Source organism: Gorilla gorilla, chromosome 4 (assembly GCF_029281585.2).
Source record: "Gorilla gorilla gorilla isolate KB3781 chromosome 4, NHGRI_mGorGor1-v2.1_pri, whole genome shotgun sequence".
In the NCBI taxonomy this organism is placed as follows: Eukaryota; Metazoa; Chordata; class Mammalia; order Primates; family Hominidae; genus Gorilla; species Gorilla gorilla.
Window position 1 is genome coordinate 29,253,560 of NC_073228.2, and position 18,314 is coordinate 29,271,873.

The 18,314-nt window shown below is 47.1% G+C and overlaps 1 protein-coding gene across 17 annotated transcripts in view; it reads left to right on the plus strand.

The window, feature by feature from the left end:
- The first annotated feature begins 2,694 nt into the window (after window positions 1-2,694).
- Window positions 2,695-18,314, plus strand: part of MARCHF10 (membrane associated ring-CH-type finger 10) — a 112,918-nt gene continuing 97,298 nt past the window's right edge. For 12 of the 17 annotated variants that reach the window (XM_055386910.2, XM_004041138.5, XM_019027771.4 and 9 more), the window contains exons 1-2: window positions 2,701-3,017; window positions 9,353-9,459. In XM_055386910.2, the coding sequence (XP_055242885.1) occupies window positions 9,370-9,459 (90 nt within the window). In that variant the 5' untranslated portion in view covers window positions 2,701-3,017; window positions 9,353-9,369. Of the gene's footprint in view, window positions 3,018-4,455; window positions 4,687-9,352; window positions 9,582-18,314 lie in introns of those variants that run through there. The other 5 variants (XM_055386916.2, XM_055386914.2, XM_004041139.5 and 2 more) reach the window with 5 other exon arrangements.

Sequence of the window (18,314 nt, forward strand, 5' to 3'; positions counted from 1 at the left end):
GTAGTCCCAGCTACTCAGGAGGCTGAGGCAGGAGAATCGCTTGAACCTGGGATGCGGCAGTTACAGTGAGTCAAGATTGCGCTATAACACTCCAGCCTGGGTGACAGACTCTGGCTCAAAAAAAAAAAAATTAAAAAATTAAAAATAAATAAAAATCTTTAAATATTTATGGTTAACATTCACATGCAATAAAATCTTAAGGTATGCCTTATAAAGCAAAGCTACCAATTATTGAGTGCTATGTGCCAAGCATGATGTGAAATGCTTTGCTTGTCCTCTCTCATTTAATTCCCACAGCAATCTTTTGAGATAGATAGTATTATTTTAATAGATCTTGAAGTGGAAGGAGACAAATCTGGGTACAGGAAGTACCAAGGTGCTTTTCTTAGTAGTGGGCAACATCAAGCTACTGAAGATGGAAAGCCCTGTTTTTGAACCCTGGTTCTGGTACTTACCACATGTTCTGGTCATGTCCCTTACCTTCAACAAGGTGAGAACCTGGGCTTCAACTTCCTCCTCTGTTATTTTTATTTGAGGTGGGTCCTCGCGCCAACAGAACAAGCTCCCTACCTATCATTTTACTATTATAGTTTCAACCCAGTGTGCGCATCCAACCTTTTTTTTTTTTTTTTTTTTTTGAGACAGAGTTTCTTGTCGCCCAGCCTGGAGTGCAACCTCCGCCTCCTGGGTTCAAGCAATTCTCCTGCCTCAGCTTCCTGAGTAGCTGGGATTACAGGTGGCTGCCATCACGCCTGGCTAATTTTTGTATTTTTAGTTGAGATGGGGTTTCACCATGTTGGCCAGGCTGGTCTCAAACTCCTGACCTCAGGTGATCCCCCTGCCTCGGCCTCCCAAAGTGCTGGGATTACAAGCGTGAGCCACCATGCCTGGCCCAAAGCATATCCTTTTGAAAGGCAAAAACCATGAGGCAAGTTCTTAGGTTACATCCTTATCAGTTAATACTTCAATTATCAGTTAATGCTTTACTAAGGAATACTTGATAATCAGCTGAGAACAAGAACAGAATATGGACTGGGCTACTAGGGATGAAAAGATCCTAGGGTCTGCTGGAGGACCAGTGAAGTTCAGATGGGAAAGTGCCCAGTGGAAAGACTTCAGCTAAGTACATTTGTCTAGACTCTGCCCAGCTCATGATATGTCTTTGAAGCTGGTGTGAAGGCAAGGAAAAATGTTCAGTGTGTAACACATAGTCCCATCTGGCTGAAGTATGAGTGAAGAAGTGATGAAGGAGAAAAACCAAGAAAGGAAACCGTGGGGGAGGGCACAGGGAAAGTCAGAGTGACGAGTTTGGACTTCATTCCACAGGCAGTGAGGAACCTTTCAGGGCTTTTTAAGCAGGGGGCCAGCAACATTAGATGTAGGCTGTTTATAGGATGGGGGAAATGGTGAAGATAGGGTGTGGAGGACAGGCGCCCAGGGTGTGGCCAGGAGGCCCTCAGAATAATCCATGGAGCCCAAAACTAGGTCATGGAGCCCAAAACTAGAGTGATAAGAAAAGAAGAATGTGACGCTGCCAAGGACTTGGCACCAACTGAATGGGGGGAAGGGGAGGTGTTGAGAAGACGGTCAAACCACAGACACCTAGGGATTCCGGGCACTGATGAAAGTTCCAAGAATTTCTATTCTTCCTTTACCTTACTCTCCACTCAATCAAAAATACCCTAACTTGACATCAGTTGACAAGTTGAGAGCCTAAATATGCAAAGTAAATAGGGGAGTCATATTTGCCCATGAGAACCACAGACAGAAATCAACCCAGCAAGGCCGGGCAAGGTGGCTCATGCCTGTAATCCCAGCACTTTCGGAGGCCCAGGAGGGCGGATCACTTGAGGTCAGGAGTTCAAGACCAGCTTGGCCAACATGGAGAAACCCCGTCTCTACTAAAAAAAAAAAAAAAAAAATACAAAAACTAGCCGGGTGTGGTGGCGCATGCCTGTAATCCCAGCTACTCGGATGGCTGAAGCATGAAAATCGCTTGAACCCCGGAGGCAGAGGTTGCAGTGAGCCAAGATCGCGCCACTGCACTGTCCAGCCTGGGCTACAGAGCGAGACTCTGTCTAAAAAAAAAAAAAGAAAGAAAGAAAAAAAAAGAAAAGAAAAGAAAAAGAAAGAAAGAAATCAACCTGGCACAGAGAAGGTGAGGGTAGTAGCGGTTCTGGTGCCCTGGCTCCAAAGCTGTAGGGCCTGGTCTAGGCCTCTAAGCACCTCTCTCCTTGGAAAGTGGGTGAAGACGACTGATTACGAAGAGGCCTGGGCTCTAATGTCGGTTCTGCCACTGACTGGGTGCCTGGCTTCATCGCTTATTTCTTCTTTATCGTGTTGGACCAGAGCATTCCAGATGTCCTCTGCAGAGGTCGAACTCCAGGACTGCAGTATCTTTCCCCCTTCGCATGTACCGCTTTTCACATTCCCTGATTCCATTAAAAATATTTTCCTCTCTCGTTTTCTAATCTCATTTTTTATGAAGCACAGCACCCTTTCAGGGAAGGGAGCGGAGGCCTGGATATCTGGGTCTGGGCTTGGGCACCCAGACAAAGCCAACCGCCTCCTCCTTGGGCATCTCTTCTCTGCCCACCAGCGTGGCTCTGACTCCCCGACTGCAGCCCGCCTCGTTCCCACGGCAACCGGCTGGCGCCCACGCCTGGCTTGGGACCCCGGGGCCACAGCCCCACCCCGCCCCGTGCTCTCGCGGCTGCACCTGGTCGCGCGGGGGCGGGGAGGCGCGGTTGCTAGGGAAACCGGAGGACGCCCGGTAGCCGCCCCCACCGCCTCCGCCCCAGGCAAAGGCGGCCGGCGCCGCGGAAAGCAGCCTCGGGGAAGGAGGAGGAAGAGGGGCAGGTGTAGGGAGTGAAGAAGCAAAAAGAGGAGGAGGAAGAGGAGCTCAGGGCCGTCCCCGCGCAATTAATGGGCGACTCCTGCGCCCTGGACCGGCCCGCCCGCCCGCCCAGCCCCTCGACCCCTGTAGCCCCGGCAGGGGAGGAAGGGCAGACCCACAGGTAACGGCCCCCTCGCCCCCGCTGCTCCGCTCCAGTTCTCCCAGGATGGGGGACAACCTTCCCTTTCGACTTACAAGATTCTGGAGGGAAACCGGGCCTGACATCCGGTGGCCTGGCCGTCCCCTCACCTCGGCTGACCCCAGCCCCAGCTTTTTTCTGTCTCAAAGGGACAGGTTTGGGGGAGACCGTGAACCTTTGCTCACTGGCAGCCGCCCGCACCCACATTCTTTCCTGCAGACGCCACTGGTCAGAAAACGTATACACAGACCATGGCCCACTGGGCTTCTGAATGCGAAATGGTCGATATTGGTTTTGTTTATTTTTGAGAAGGAGTCTCGCTCTGTCTCCCAGGCTGGAGTGCAGCGGTGCAGTCAGGGCTCACTGCAGCCTCGACCTCCCAGGCTCAAGCGATCCTCCCGCCTCAGCCTCCCGGTGGTAGCTGGGACCACAGGCCAACACCATGTCTGGCTAATGTTTTAAATTATTTGTAAAGAAGGGGTCTCGTTATGTTTCCCTGGCTGGATATTGTTATTAATGATGGCACTGAATTGCTTGTCAAACCTGTGACGTTTCCTCCCCCAGAGTTTCCCAATTACACGTTGAGTTTCTCCTCTCTTCTGGGCTTGATGGTCGAAATGTGACCACCTATCTCTCCTAGTTTCACAGTAAAATGAAGAGTCACCGCCAAAAACAAGTCTGTTCCCCACCCTCCACCCCGCCCCCAACTCTTAAGCCAAATTGGCTGGAAGAGTTGAAAGATCTCCTTACCTTTCCCAACCAATTCCCCCTTTTTCTCTGCAGTCACAGTATTCTTAAATTGGGCCCAAATCGCAAACTTTGTTGCTTATACTCAAGACATGTTTATAAGCTAAGACTTTAAAATGCAAAGTTTTTTTTAGAGCTAAGATTTAAACAAATCCTATAATGTTTGACATTACAAATTAATCAATTGGGGAAAAGGTTGAATAAGGTCTCCTAAAATCCTTCTCCAATCACCTAATTGTGGAAAGGGAGTAATTTTTGAGCCTGATTGTCCAGTATTAACAATAGCCATTTAGATTTTATTTCAAAGCAACCTTCTGTCTAAGGAGGAGGTTAGATTGTTTACATTTTCCTTTATTGCTTAACAGAATATTAACTTTAGTGATGTCCTTCTCTTATGAGAACATAGTAAGAAACCAATAAGACTTTGATTGTTAACTTGATTGTTATTAAGAACAGCCTCCTTCAAATCAGTTCTTTTGACAAATGTGGTCATAAAACAGAAGGATGGTACGTATGCATGACTTTTGGAGCACTGAAAAACATTCTACAATCAGATTCTGTTCCCCTCAGTCAGGAAAACTTGGTTGGAATTCACTGGAAAATTACACTAGAGAAGAACGTGTATGTCACAAAGTTCTTAGAATATTCCCCATTAAAATTTCACAGATATGTAGAATTTTGAGGCCAAGAAGAATTACTCGCTCTTGCTTTCAGCAAGGCAGGACCCCCTCCTTCCTTCTCCACCTGCCTCCAACTCCCTCCTCCTTTCTCTCTCCCTACTTAATATGGCTTCTTATGTTGATTTCTAAAGCACAGATTTGGCACAAGACATAATCACCAGAAAGACTTAAAACAGAAGTGTGCATAACCATGAGTGGGTTTTAAATTAAGAAGCAGTTCAAAGGTGAGCGATAGAAGAGAATACAGAGTGCTATTTTAGAAACATGCGCCTTGCTCACATTTTATTATCACCCCCACCCCAACCCTCTGTGTTTGCTGGGGAAAAATTCTTGGCTTCAAGTGGCCATCTGGTTGAGTAGGCCCACAAAGCTGAGATCCATGAATTAAGCATTATCTCATGTAGTTTTATTTCCATACTGTTATTTCTGTTTCTTGTTCATCCTGGTCAGTTTTTCAAACTGAGTGCGGTATGAAGTTCAAGCAAACACAGAGAATGTTTGCTTAAACTGAGGTAACCCACCATCTTCTTGGTCTGACACTAATACCGTTTTCTTGGTTCCCGTAATATTTGTTTAATCTCATGAAGACTTGATGTATTTAAATAAAAAATTACATGTGGCACCACGATGTTTCTAAATATTGTAAAATACAATGTAATAGAGAGTTTATGGGAAGGAAGAGAGACTTTTGTAGGCAATTTTATTTTTATTATTATTATTATTATTATTTATTTTTGAGGGGATGGAGTCTCTCTCTGGAGTGCAGTGGTGCGATCTTGGCTCACTGCAACCTCCGCCTTCCAGGTTCAAGTGATTCTCCTGTCTCAGCCTCCCAAGTAGCTGGGACTACAGGAGTGCACCACCACGCCCGGCAAATTTTTGTATTTTTAGTAAAGATGGGGTTTTGCCATATTGGCAAAACCGATATTGGCCAGGCCGATCTCGAACTCCTGACCTCAAGTGATCTACCCGCCTCGGCCTCTGTAAGTGCTGGGATTACAGGTATTTTAAAGTCCTTTATTTGGTAGGTGATTGTGAAGTCAGAGATTTGAATTACTTAGCAAATAATTCAAAGGGTGCTACTTCCTACCTATTTAGACAAAGTTATTTCATGCCTCTTGACTTAGAAGCCTCCTTAAATTAACCCTGCTCTAAAGCCGTGATAGATTAACCGGCTTTCTATATTAACTTTGGCAACCAAAATGTATCATCCAAGTGGACTCTGGGATGCTCCCCTTTAGTGACCATTAACATATTTTTATTATGAGTCTTTATGGTCTCTGCCTGAATAAGATTCAGACAGGCTTCTCTTTCCCACAGTAGCAGCAGGAGCTTATCCTTCTGCCTGTTTTAACACCATCGTTTTCTGAAAAGAGTGCAAAGGTAGCTTCATTCTATGCAGGTACACATTCAGATGAAAAGCTAAAAGTGATCTTTTAAATCATAGTCCCATAAGTGATTATTAAAATGCTCAGAGACAAAATGTATGTTTTGTGTGTAGACTGGAAATACACATTGGATTGTAGTTTCAGATTCTGACTGTCAAAAGACCAACTTTCCATACTCCAGAGAAAATAGCCCCCAAGAGACGAGCACAAGTTTTCCCCATTGTTCAGGGCCAGACGATAAACCATGTGAGATTTCATAACTACCAGACCAGACGCTGGGTCACCATGAGTCAGGGGCAGCCTGACTCTGCCAATATCTGCACAACTGAATAAACAGGAGGAGCGAGGGAATGCCGCAGAACGTATACACCTGAAGGTAGAGATGTCGCCTGTCCCATCCTGATGTTTCCCCAGAGCCTAGCAGCCCTTGTCACACACAGCAGTTGTAAAAAATATGTATATGTGTGTGTGTAGAAATAAATGAAAGAGCTTCAGTAGACAACAAGCAGGAATAGTGTGGGGGCTTTGATGACCCCATAGATGAGGGGTCGTTATTAACAGTGCCATTTTATCCCTTTGTGAGCTTAGATATCTTGGCCATAAATTTGGGCCATGCCAGTCAAAGCCAAACTTCTTGAAAGCATGATCTCCACGCCTTTGCCTCCCATTTACACAACCTTCTGCAGCCCTCCCAGCCCCGTCACTCCAATGAATGCTCTCACCAAGGTTATTAATAGCTTCCTTTTTGAAACCCTCTCTTCTGGGCATCTCTGAAACGGCACCCACCTGGTTTCTTCCTGCCTCTCTGGCTTTTTCCTTTTTTTCCGCAGAGTTTCTCTTCAGCGGCTTGTTCTCTAAATATTTGTGTTCTTCACGAGGTTTTGTCCCTGTGTCCTCTTTCTCTTTTCGTTCCCATTCTTCCTTCAACTTCAGTTATCACAGAATCCCAGCAATGCCCAAATCTGTACCTCTCCGGTCAGCTCCAGATCCCTGTGTCTGACAGCACACTTGACATCTCCATTTGCCGCACCGCAGACGCTTGTGACGCCATGCTGTCTCCTCACAAAGCAGCTCCTCCTGTGTTTTCTGAAGGGAATGCTGGCACCAACCCACTGGCTGCTCAAGCCAGTAACCTGGGCATCCCTGAGACTTCCACCCCTGGCCCATTCATATAATCGCAAGCCCTGATGACTTTCTGTCCTGAGCATCCCTTGAATCCCTTGGTTAAGAGTGTGGGTACTGGAGCGAGACTCTCTGGGTTCACATCCCAACTCTTCCACTCACTAGCTCTGTAACTTTAGGCAAGTTACTTAATCCCTTTGGCCCTCAGTTTCCTCACCTGCGAAATAGAGATCTAGTGCTGGCCTCACTGCGTTGTTGAGAAGATTGAATGAATTAATTGATGTAACTGCTTAGAACAAGGCCTATCCCTTCCAGAGGGTCGGTAAAGAGTAACTATTGGCCCGGCGCAGTGGCTTATGCCTGTAATCCCAGCACTTTGGGAGGCCAAGGTGGGCAGATCACCTGAGGTCAGGAGCTGAAGATCAGTCTGGCCGATATGGTGAAACCTCGTCTCTACTAATAAAAAATTAGCCAGGTGTGGTGGCACACGCCTGTAATCCCAGCTACTTGGGAGGCTGAAGCAGGAGAATAGCTGGAACCTGGGAGGCGGAGGTTGTGGTGAGCCGAGATAGCCCCACTGCACTCCAGCCTGGGCGACAGAGCGGGACTCCATCTCAAAAAAAAAATAAGAAGAGTAGCTATGATCCCCTCTCCCTCCCCATTGTCCACCTCCTCCTCCTTTTTCTCTCCACTGTTGCTACCCAATGCTGGTTGCCATCTTATCACATCTAGATTACTATGAAATATTCCCAATGGTCTTCCCACTTCTGTTTTTTACTCTACCACCATCACCCCCACCCCATCCATTCTCATACTGCAACTGGAGGGATCCTTTTAAAATACAAAAAGATTTTGTCTTGCTCTGTTGCCCAGGTTAGAGTGCAGTGGCATGACCATGGCTCATTGCAGCCTCTAACTCCTGGGCTGAAGCGATCTTCCCACCTCAGCCTCTGAGTGGGTAGGACTATAGGCATGCATCACAATACCTGGATAATTTTCAATTTGTTTTAAATAGAAATGGTCTTGCTATATTGCCAAGGCTGATCTCAAACTCCTGGGCTCAAGTGATTCACCTCGGGAGGCGTGAGCCACTATACCCAGTGAGTTATGATCACACCACTACACTCCAGCCTGGATGGTGGAGCAAGATCTTGTCTCTAAGAAAAAGAATTAACAAATAAATAAAAACACGAATCTAATCATTTACTTCCCAGACTGGAACCTTTCAGGAGTTTCCTATGACTCTTTGAATCATGACCTTCGAGGCCCCATGGGAGCTGGCCCCTGCCTCCCCTGCAGCCCTTCCGGGGCTGTTCCTTCCTCATCTCTGCTCCAGCTGCACTGCTCCCCTCCCGTCTGCCTCATCTGCACCTGCTCCTTCATGCCTGAAGCCTCTGCACCTGCTGTCCTCTCTGTCCCACTTCTCAGCTAGCTCACTCTGTCAAACCCAGTGTCATTGCCTAAGGAAAACCTTGCCTGACCCCTCCAGACCAGGTTATGCCCTCCCATAATAACGCTCTCAAAGAGCCCCATAGTTCTGCTCCAGAGGGCCTATCATAGTTAGGATTCACTTGCTCAAAGTCAGTCTCACACCCTGGATTATAAGCAACACAGGCCAGGTGTGGTGGCTCACACCTATAATCCCAGCACTTCGGGAGGCTGAGGCGAGTGAATCACCTGAGGTCAGGAACTTGAGACCAGCCCGGCCAACACGATGAAACCCTGTCTCTACTAAAAATACAAAAATTAGCCAGGCCTGGTGGCAGGCGCCTGTAATCCCAGCTACTAGGGAGGCTGAGGCAAGAGAATCACTTGAACCCGGGAGGCGGAGGTTGCAGTGAGCTGAGACTGGCCATTGCACTCCAGCCTGAGCAACAAACACAAAACTCCGTCTCAGAAAAAAGAAAAAAAGAGCAAAGATGAGGGTCGTGTCTGCTTTGCTGCTTGCTATACTCCAGTGCCCAGCACAGTCCCTGGATAGAAATAAGGGTGCAATCATTGTTACATAAATAAATTTAAGTAACCAGGGGCCTGTAACTTTGGTCACTGCTTATTTAGCTAGGCTCTCAGGTTTTCCTTTTCGTCATGCTCTAGAACCGAATCAGGTGTCTGTCAATCTAACTCCCTCTGAGTAACCAGGACAGGAACACTGAAGTGCCTGATGAAGGTGGCTGCATTATTTATGCCTGGAACAGGAGGACTGTAAGGGCATCAACAGCAACACAAGAAGTCCCTTCAGCTTGAAAGGAGCATCTGTGCCTTTCAAACAAGGGAAATTAGATGAATACACAAATAAAAGCAATTAGATGAAAATAAATCCAAATACGGCATCACGACAAAGGACTCTAACACAGCACATTTGTTTATCTTTTCTGTGCAGGTCGGGGATTAGGAATCATGTTGCATGACGCAAGGGACAGGCAGAAGTTCTTCAGCGATGTTCAGTATCTGCGGGACATGCAGCATAAGGTGGACTCTGAGTATCAGGTAATTGCAGAAAGCAAGAATGGTCTTCTGCCTTCTCTTCCAGTATTTAGAGGGAATTCAGAATACAGCATCGACGTATGATAAGCAGTAAAAGTTTTCTAAAATCCAAACCCACCGATTAGGTATGTAACTAGCAAAAGCCACTTCACCTCTCTGTATCCTCGTCTGTAAAAAAAAAAAAAAAAAAAAACAAAAACGGGGATAGCTGGGCACGGTGGCTCATGCCTGTAATCCCAGCACTTTGGGAGGCCGAGGCGGGCGGATCATGAGGTGAGGAGATCGAGACCATCCTGGCTAACACAGTGAAACCCTGTCTCTACAAAAAATACAAAAAATTAGCCAGGCGTGGTGGCACTGAAGCCCCAGCTACTCGGGAGGCTGAGGCAGGAGAATCGCTTGAACCCGGGAGGCAGAGGTTGCAGTAAGCCGAGATCGCGCCACTGCACTTTAGCCTGGGCAACACAACGAGACTCCTCCATCTCAAAAACAAACAAACAAAAAAACAAGGATAATGGTTGTATCCACTTCTAGTATTATCATGAAAAAGAAATGAAATAAACACTGTAAAAGTACTTCCCTCAGTTTTTGGCATGGAGCCCTTGTCCACCAGTGGCATTAGGGCTTAAATTTGACAAACCAACTGAGAAGGAAAGAAAACATGAAAGAGTTAACTGGGTCGCCCTACCATTTGGAAAATAACACGCCCTTCTGTTGTCATCCCCACCAGAAGAAAGGTGGTTTGCACATTTTACAATGAGCTAACTGCTGGTCCCCCTAGTTACAGTGTTTACATGCAAAACCAAAACACACAGGGAGCCTGAGGAATCCTGAGGTTGCAGTCACCCGGAGCTGGCATAGGACAAACTTGCCAGACTAGGTTGTGGGATCCTGGGAGCAGGTAAAAAGCGTCAGTCATCCCACCGGAAGTGGGACCTCAGCCCTCGCCAATCAGGAAGGCACGTCCTCAGCCTGGGCTGAGGATTGAAAAGCGCTCCTTCCCTGAGGAAAACACAGAGCTGCTGTTATCAGGTTTTTCCCCTTCTTAGCAATTTCAAATATAACTAAAGCTCCCAGGTCACCAAGGAAACCAGACCTATCTCAGTAACCTGATTTCACCTGTATAATATGGCTTAGCTTTAGGGCTGGAAACAGAGTCAGCAATTTCCTCCCACAACGTGCCAACCCACGTATAAGAAGACGAGAAAATCGGGGGCATTTCTGCAAAATAAATAAGAACATAAACATCCACACTGGTCGCCCTGGGAGTCTAACTGCTTTTCACAAAGATGCCTCTGCCACCCGGCTCCTGTTTGAAATTGTCTCCAGAACAGGCACGTAGGAAAAAATCAATCTTATAGTTTTATGGTCCTTGTTGAAGAAAATCACACAACTGTGTGGCTTTGAGCCATTGCCGTTTTATTTTCTAATCTCCATTGGGCTCTTAACACTGCCTTTTCATTCATTCATTCAGCCAATATCTATTTGGTGCCTACTATGTGCTGAACAAAGCCTCTGTTCTCCTGGAATTCTTATTCTAGGATTAAGGGGGGGAAGGACTTACACAAGTAGAAATGTGTAAGGTAGTTTCAGTTATTGATAAATACAATGAGGAAAATAAAACAGGTTAAGGGGTTGGAGGCAGTGATCCCTTAGAAGCAGGGGAGGTTTCTTTGAGGAAGTGACACTTGACTGTTGAGGTGAATTATGGGAAAGATCCCCCCAGAGCTTCCCAATCGGAAGGAAAGACAGTGCAAAGGCCCTGAGGCAGGAACCAGCCTGGATGAAACCAAAGGTAGCCAGAGGGGCTGGAACACATGAACCCAGGGAAAGTACGGAAGTGTCACACTGGGTCTCACAGAACATAGCTTGGCATTTAGGTTTTATTCTTTTTTTTTCTTTTTTTTTTGAGACAGAGTTTCGCTCTTGTTGCCCAGGCTGGAGTGCAGTGGCACGATCTTGGCTCATCGCAACATCTGCCTCCCGGGTTCAAGCGATTCTCCTGCCTCCGCGTCCCAAGTAGCTGGGATTCAGGCATGCGCCAACACACCTGGCTAATTTTGTATTTTTAGTAGAGACGGGGTTTCTCCATGTTGGTCAGGCTGGTCTCAAACTCCCGACCTCAGGTGATCTGCCCACCTCGGCCTCCCAAAGTGCTGGGATCACATGCATAAGCCACTGTGTCTGGCCCAATTTTATTCTTATCACTGTGAGAATTATTGGATGGTTTAAGTGGGGGAATAGTATGATCTGATTTATGTTGTATTAAGGGTCACTCTGGCTGCGGTATAGGGAAAGGACTAGAAGGGGCAAGAGAAGAAGCAGGAAAACTTGTAAGGAAACTATGATAGAAATTCAGTAGAGAGATTCTGGTGACTTGGCCCGGGGTGGTAGGAGTGGAGGTGGTGAGAAGTAGCCCGGCCCAGGAAATAGAAGCAGAACAGACATCTTGCTGATAGATGGAGAGGCGGAGTGAGGGAAAGAAAAGAATGAAGGATGACTCACGTCAACACATTTACTTGTCCATCAGCTCCCTCTGTTATCATCACGATTTTAAACCTTTTCACCCTTTTCAAACCTCCAACCTCCATAGTTTCAACAAAGAACTCCCTGCCCGGTTTCACACACTCACACGAAACAAAATGAAGACCCCAAGGCCGGCAGGTGAGAACCCACTCAGCCTCCTCCCATTCGCTCCAGGCTACACACCATCTAGTCCCCACATCTTGGAGGATGAAGTGACCCTCTTCCTGCTGGTACCCAGCCTGAGATCCTGATTTGAGGCCCTCTGCTCTCCAGCCCCTGCCATCCACAGGCTTCTCATTGGTAGCTTTGACATTTCCTTTCTTGTTGGCTTAGTCCACGAACGTGCTTAAGTCTCTCCCATCTTAAGAACAAAAGAGCAAAGCTTTCTGTAGGCATCGTGTCCTTCTCTAGCTGCAGCGCTGGCTTCTTCCTGCCTCATCCCAGATGTCCCCAAATAGCCAGCTCCATTTCTGTCTCTGCTTCCTGCCCTCCCATGGATTCCCTGTCCTGCTTCAGCCCGACCATCACGTCCGCTCTCCTCTCCTGAAATTCTTCTGCTAACGTCAGTAACCAAATTCACCGGGGTCCTTCCCAGTCTTTATTTTTTGCAGTCATAACTACCTTTGACGTTATTACTCCTTTCTTCTCAAACATGACTCTTTGGCTTTCTTTCTTTTTTTTTTTTTTTTTTTTTAATGTTTCCCAGGCTGGTCTCGAACTCCTGGCCTCAGGTCATCCTCCTGTCTCAGCCTCCCAAAGTGCTGGGATTATAGGCATGAGCCTCCATATCCAGCCTCCTTTGGCTCTCTGACATCACACTCTCTTGATTTTCTTCCTGTTTCTCTCACATTTTTCTCCATTTTCTTTTCTATGTACTCTTCATCTCCCTGGCTCTCAAATGTTAATTTCCCTAGGGTTCCGTTCTCAGCCCAATTTTTTTCTAGTTCACAAGGTCACTGTGACTCATCTCATCCTCTGCTATGGTTCAACCACCACTGTATACTAAGACTTGTAATCTTGGGTCTCCCCAGAGTATCAGAGTCATATGTGTATTTCCCAGTTGGCTATGTCTACCTGGATGTCACACAGGCAGCTGAAATCAAATATGTCCATGGTTGTATCCCCATGTCCATCTCCCTGCTGCCCCTCCTATGGTCTAAGCCTTCCCTGTCTCTTCCTCTCCCTCCTCATCCCCATCCCACCAGTTACCAAGTCCTGCCAAGTGTACCTAAGAACTCACGCACTTGTGCCTTCCTTTTTACTCTGTTGCCACCCCATGGTTCCAACTTCCCTAATTTCTGTCCAAGACCATTATAATATCCTTATAACTGGCCTCCTAGCATCCAGTCCTGCCATCTGTCAGACTGTTTCCTTGAAACCTATCTAAAATGTAAATGTGGCGATACCATTGGAATATAGGATACTCCTCTGTGCTTTCCCTCACTTAAAGGCAGGCCCAAGACTCAGAACCTAAGCAAAACCAACCTACACGTCACCACTTTGCCAACGTCTTCTTCCCCCTTCTTCCCCTTGCTCCCCTGGGCAAAGGTGGTGAGGATCATAGTTTTAATTTAGAACTAAAGGGAATCTCTGTGCTCATACACATAGTAGCTGTTTTTAAAAACAACTTTACTGGCCAGGTGTGATGGCTCACGCCTGTAATCCCAGCACTTTGGGAGGCCAAGGCGGGCAGATCACAAGGTCAGGAGTTCGAAACCAGCCTGGCCAACATCGTGAAACCCCATCTCTACTAAAAATACAAAAAATTAGCTGGGCATGGTGTCAGGTGCCTGTAATCCTAGCTACTCAGGAGGCTGAGGTAGGAGAATCGCTTGAACCCGGGAGGTGGAGGTTGCAGTGAGCCAAGATAGTGCCACTCTACTCCAGCCCGGGCAACAAGAGTGAAACTCGGTCTCAAAAAAAAAAATTATATATCATAAAATTCAACGTGTTTTAAGTGTACAGTTTAAAGACTTTTAGTAAATTTACCAAGTTTGCAGCCATAACTATCATAACTTCAGAATATTTCCACCACTCTAGTACTGCAGCACTCTTTTCATGCTTCCTGCACAGAGCTTATGAAACTGCATTGGAAATTGTCTTTTTTTCTCTCTTTTTTTTTTGAGACATGGTCTTGCTCTGTTGTCTAGGTGGGGGTGCAGTGGTTGCCCAGGTCGGGGTGCAGTGGTGCAGTCACAACTGACTGCAGCCTCAACCTCCCAGCCTCAAGTTATCCTCACACCTCAGCCTCCTGAGTGGCTGGAACCACAAGCATGTGCTACCACACCCAGCTACATTTTTTGTATTTTTATAGAGACACGGGGGTCTCACCATGTTGGCCAGGCTGGTATCGAACTCCTGGGCTCAAGTGATCCACCCACCTTGGCCTCTCAAAGTGCTGGGATTACAGGCGTGAGCCACCGCACCCGGCTGCACGTTGTCTTTTGTGTGACATCCTCTCAACCTGGACCACGACTTCTTAAGGGCAGGGGCTGAGTCTCCCTCTTCAATGTTGAACCAATTGCCTTGACATTCATGAAAGCCTGTGTTGCCTAACTTGGCTACCAACTAAGCTTGTCAGACTTAGAGCCAGCTGACTTGTGACTATTCCTAAAAGTCAAATCCACTCTCATTGAGCATTTTCAAAACCACTTACCACAAGGTCTGCAAAAAATAAATCTGGTTGTCTTTAAGATGTTCTAAATATCATTGAAGTAAGTAAATAGCAACCCACAGTAACTACTTTGCAGGGAGCAGCAAATTTTTTTTTGTTATATTATTGATCTATCCCTTGCCTGGTTCCAGAAAGAATTTAAAGTAGTGGTTTAAGAATCAATTGCATGATGTAGGCCGGGCGCAGTGGCTCATGCCTGTAATCCCAGCACTTTGGGAGGCAGAGGCGGGTGGATCATTTGAGGCCAGGAGTTTGAGATCAGCCTGGCTAAATGTCTCTACTAAAAATACAAAAACTAGACGGGTGTGGTGGTGCACACCTGTAATCCAGCTACTCGGGAGACTGAGGCAGGAGAATAGCTTGAACTCAGGAGGCGGAGGTTGCGGTGAGCCGAGATGACGCCACTGCACTCCAGCCTCAGCGACAGAGTAAGACTCTGTCTCAAAAAAAAAAAAAAAAAGGATCAATTGCATGATGTTAGTGACCCCTCAGTAACTCAGCTCATAGACAGCCCATGTGCATTTAGATAATTCGCTATGGTAACTTTGTGGTGGGTGGATATTGGCACTCTGGATCATCAATGAGTTTGGCCAGTGACTTCCTATGGAAATCCCAGCTTTCACTCCAGGTCCAGTGTGACCAGGGATTCCCCATTTCAGGACATACAAATAGTGTAAGACCTAATAACTAGACACGAATCCCAAATCATCTGCACTTTGGCATGTGTCCCTTCCTGTATTTGACTCACCTTTAATGAACTGGCTCCAATTGAAGGCTTTAGAAACCTCTTGTGTAAACCATTCCTGCTGCAGCCTAAAATATGCTAAGTGTTGGTATGCAGCAAATTCTCAGTGCCTTTGCAGGTCTGTGTGCTAGCAGCAAGAGAGGAGGGCTAACCTCGCCCTGAGTTATTTTGATACTACTCCTTTCAGTGGTTGGGTGGGACCCTTTTGAGAAAACAAGAGGAAATAAACATCTATTTGGCATATTGCATGCTATTTCAGAATCTGGTAACTAGTATATAATTATATGCCATCTCAGAATTTGGCTTTATTGCTTCAAGGATTTTCATGCTGCCTAGCTTTTTTTTTCTTTTTTTTTTTTTTGATCAAATGATTTATGTAACTGGAGGCAGAATTTAGCCATTAATGTCCACTGGAAAGCTGAAGGCAAAGATTACACTTGGCATTTCAGAGTGATTTTCTATAATCTATTAAATGTGTTCAAACTGGTTTCATTTCATGTCGCTTATTCATCTTGATTCTTTCAAGTGCAAATCAACTAAATATCTCAATATACATGTGTTCAAGGACACGATAGGTGACTTTATAGCGGGTGGCGAGGGTTTGGAGTTGTCCACTCAGGGAGCTGGACTGGGGATAAATCAACTTTTCTTCCCATAGGGACGGAGGTGAGGGATTCTCCTCCTGGCTCACCTTTGAGGTATGTGTTGCTCTACTCTTCACAGCCAAAACAGGAAAAAAAACTAGCTGGAGGGGAATACTATCTCAAACTGTTTTTGTGCCTTTGATTTCTTGACCTCTTAAAATTAATGAACTTTAATAATGTTACCGAGGACAATTAAAACGCTAGACTCTGGGGTATGCAAGTCAGATCGCAAGAACAACAACAAAAAGAAACCAACTGAAGGAAGTGGCAACTCCCACTTCTCAAAGTGCATCCTGAGGTAGAGGAACAGATGCCATTCTGGCTGGAGATGTAAAGTCGGGTCGTGGTTCTGATGGCTTTATACCAGAATTATGAGGCTGGGAAGTGTTCCTGGGGCACATGGCTTCTGAAGTCACATGATGACTGGAGGGATCAGATTGATAATGAAAGAAACAAAAGGAACTTTGAGCACAACTATGGACTCAGAGAGCTGTAATGTTGAAGAGAAGCGGCTTCATTGTGACCCTGAATGACTGAGAGCAGGAGCTGCTCAGTTGGCTGGCTGGGGTATAGGAAACAGACCTCTACTTACAGGGCAGAAAAACAAGGATGAACCTCAGGACTAGACAGAAAGATTCTCTCTTCTTCTGCGACCAACATCAGAGTCATATGCTTTGGCAAAGGCTGACTTTAGAAATAGTTATAGAAGTAAACCAGGAAATGGGATTGAGAACAGCAATTAAAAGGCTGTGACAGCTGCTGGTGGTGATGGGAGTGGCAGTGGTGGTAGAGGCGGCAGTGGTAATGGTGGGGAGGTGAGATGGGTGGTGGGGTTTGGTGGTGATGTGGTGGTGGTGGTGGTGGTGGTGATGGTTGTGGTGGTGGTGATTGTTTTGGTGGTGATGGAGGTGGTGGTGTTGGTTGATGGTGGTGGTGGCGGTGATGGAGGTGGTGGTGGTGGTTATGGAGATGTGATGGAAATGGTAGTGATGGTGGTGGTGGTGGTGATGGAAGTGGTGGTGGTCGTTGGATGTAGTGGTGGTTGTGGTTGATAGAGGTGGTGGTGATGATGGAGGTGGTGGTTGATGGATGTGGTGGTGGTGGTGGTTGATGGACATGGTAGTGGTGGTGGTGGAGGTGGTTGTGGTGCTGGTGATGGAGGTAGTGGTGGTGATGGAGGTGTTGGTAGTGATGGAGGTGTTGGTGGTGGTTGATGGAGGTGGTGGTGATGGTTGTGGTGGTGATGGAGGTGGTGGTGGTTGATGGAGGTGTGATGGTGGTGGTTGATGGTGGTTGTGGTGGTGGTGGAGGTGGTGGTGGTGATGGAGGGGATGGTGATGGGTGGTGATGGTTGTGGTGGTGGTGGAGGTGGTGGTGGCAGTGGAGGTGGTGATGGTAGTGATGGAGGTGGTGGTGGTGATGGAGGTGGTGGTGGTAGTGATGGAGGTGGTGGTGGTGTTGGAGGTGGTGATGGTGGTGGTGATGGTGGTGATGGTTGTGGTGGTAGTGATGGAGGTGGTGGTGATGGAGGTGTTGGTAGTGATGGAGGTGTTGGTGGTGGTTGATGGAGGTGGTGGTGATGGTTGTGGTGGTGGTGATGGAGGTGGTGGTAGTGACGGAGGTGGTGGTGGTTGATGGAGACAGCGGTGGTGAGATGATGGTGGTGGTGGTAATGGTTGTGGTGGTGGTGGTGGTTGATGGAGGGGATGGTGATGGGTGGTGATGGTTGTGGTGGTGGTGGAGGTGGTGGTGGCGATGGAGGTGGTGGTGGTGGTGGTGATGGAGGTGGTGGTGGTGATGGAGGTGGTGGTGGTGGTGATGGAGGTGGTGGTGGTGATGGAGGTGCTGGTGGTGGTGATGGTGGTGGTGGTGGTGGTGATGGTTGTGGTGGTGGTGATGGTTGTGGTGGTAGTGATGGAGGTGATGGTGGTGGTGATGGATGGAGGTGGTGGTGATGGAGGTGGTGGTGGTGGTGGTTGATGGTTGTGGTGGTGGTGATGGAGGTATTGGTGGTTCATGGAGGTGGTGGTGGTGGGTGGTGATGGTTGTGGTGGTGATGGAGGTGGTGGTGGTGGTGCAGGTGGTGGTGATGATGGAGGTGGTGGTGGTGGTGATGGTGATGGTGTTAGTAGGCACCTTTGATTGAACACTCCCCAAGGGCCAGCCATTATTAACATATCACCAACTGTATGCCTTGTTGATGTTAACGTATCAACAATCTGCAACTTCCTCTTACGGATGAGGAGAGCAAGAATCAATGGCATTAGTC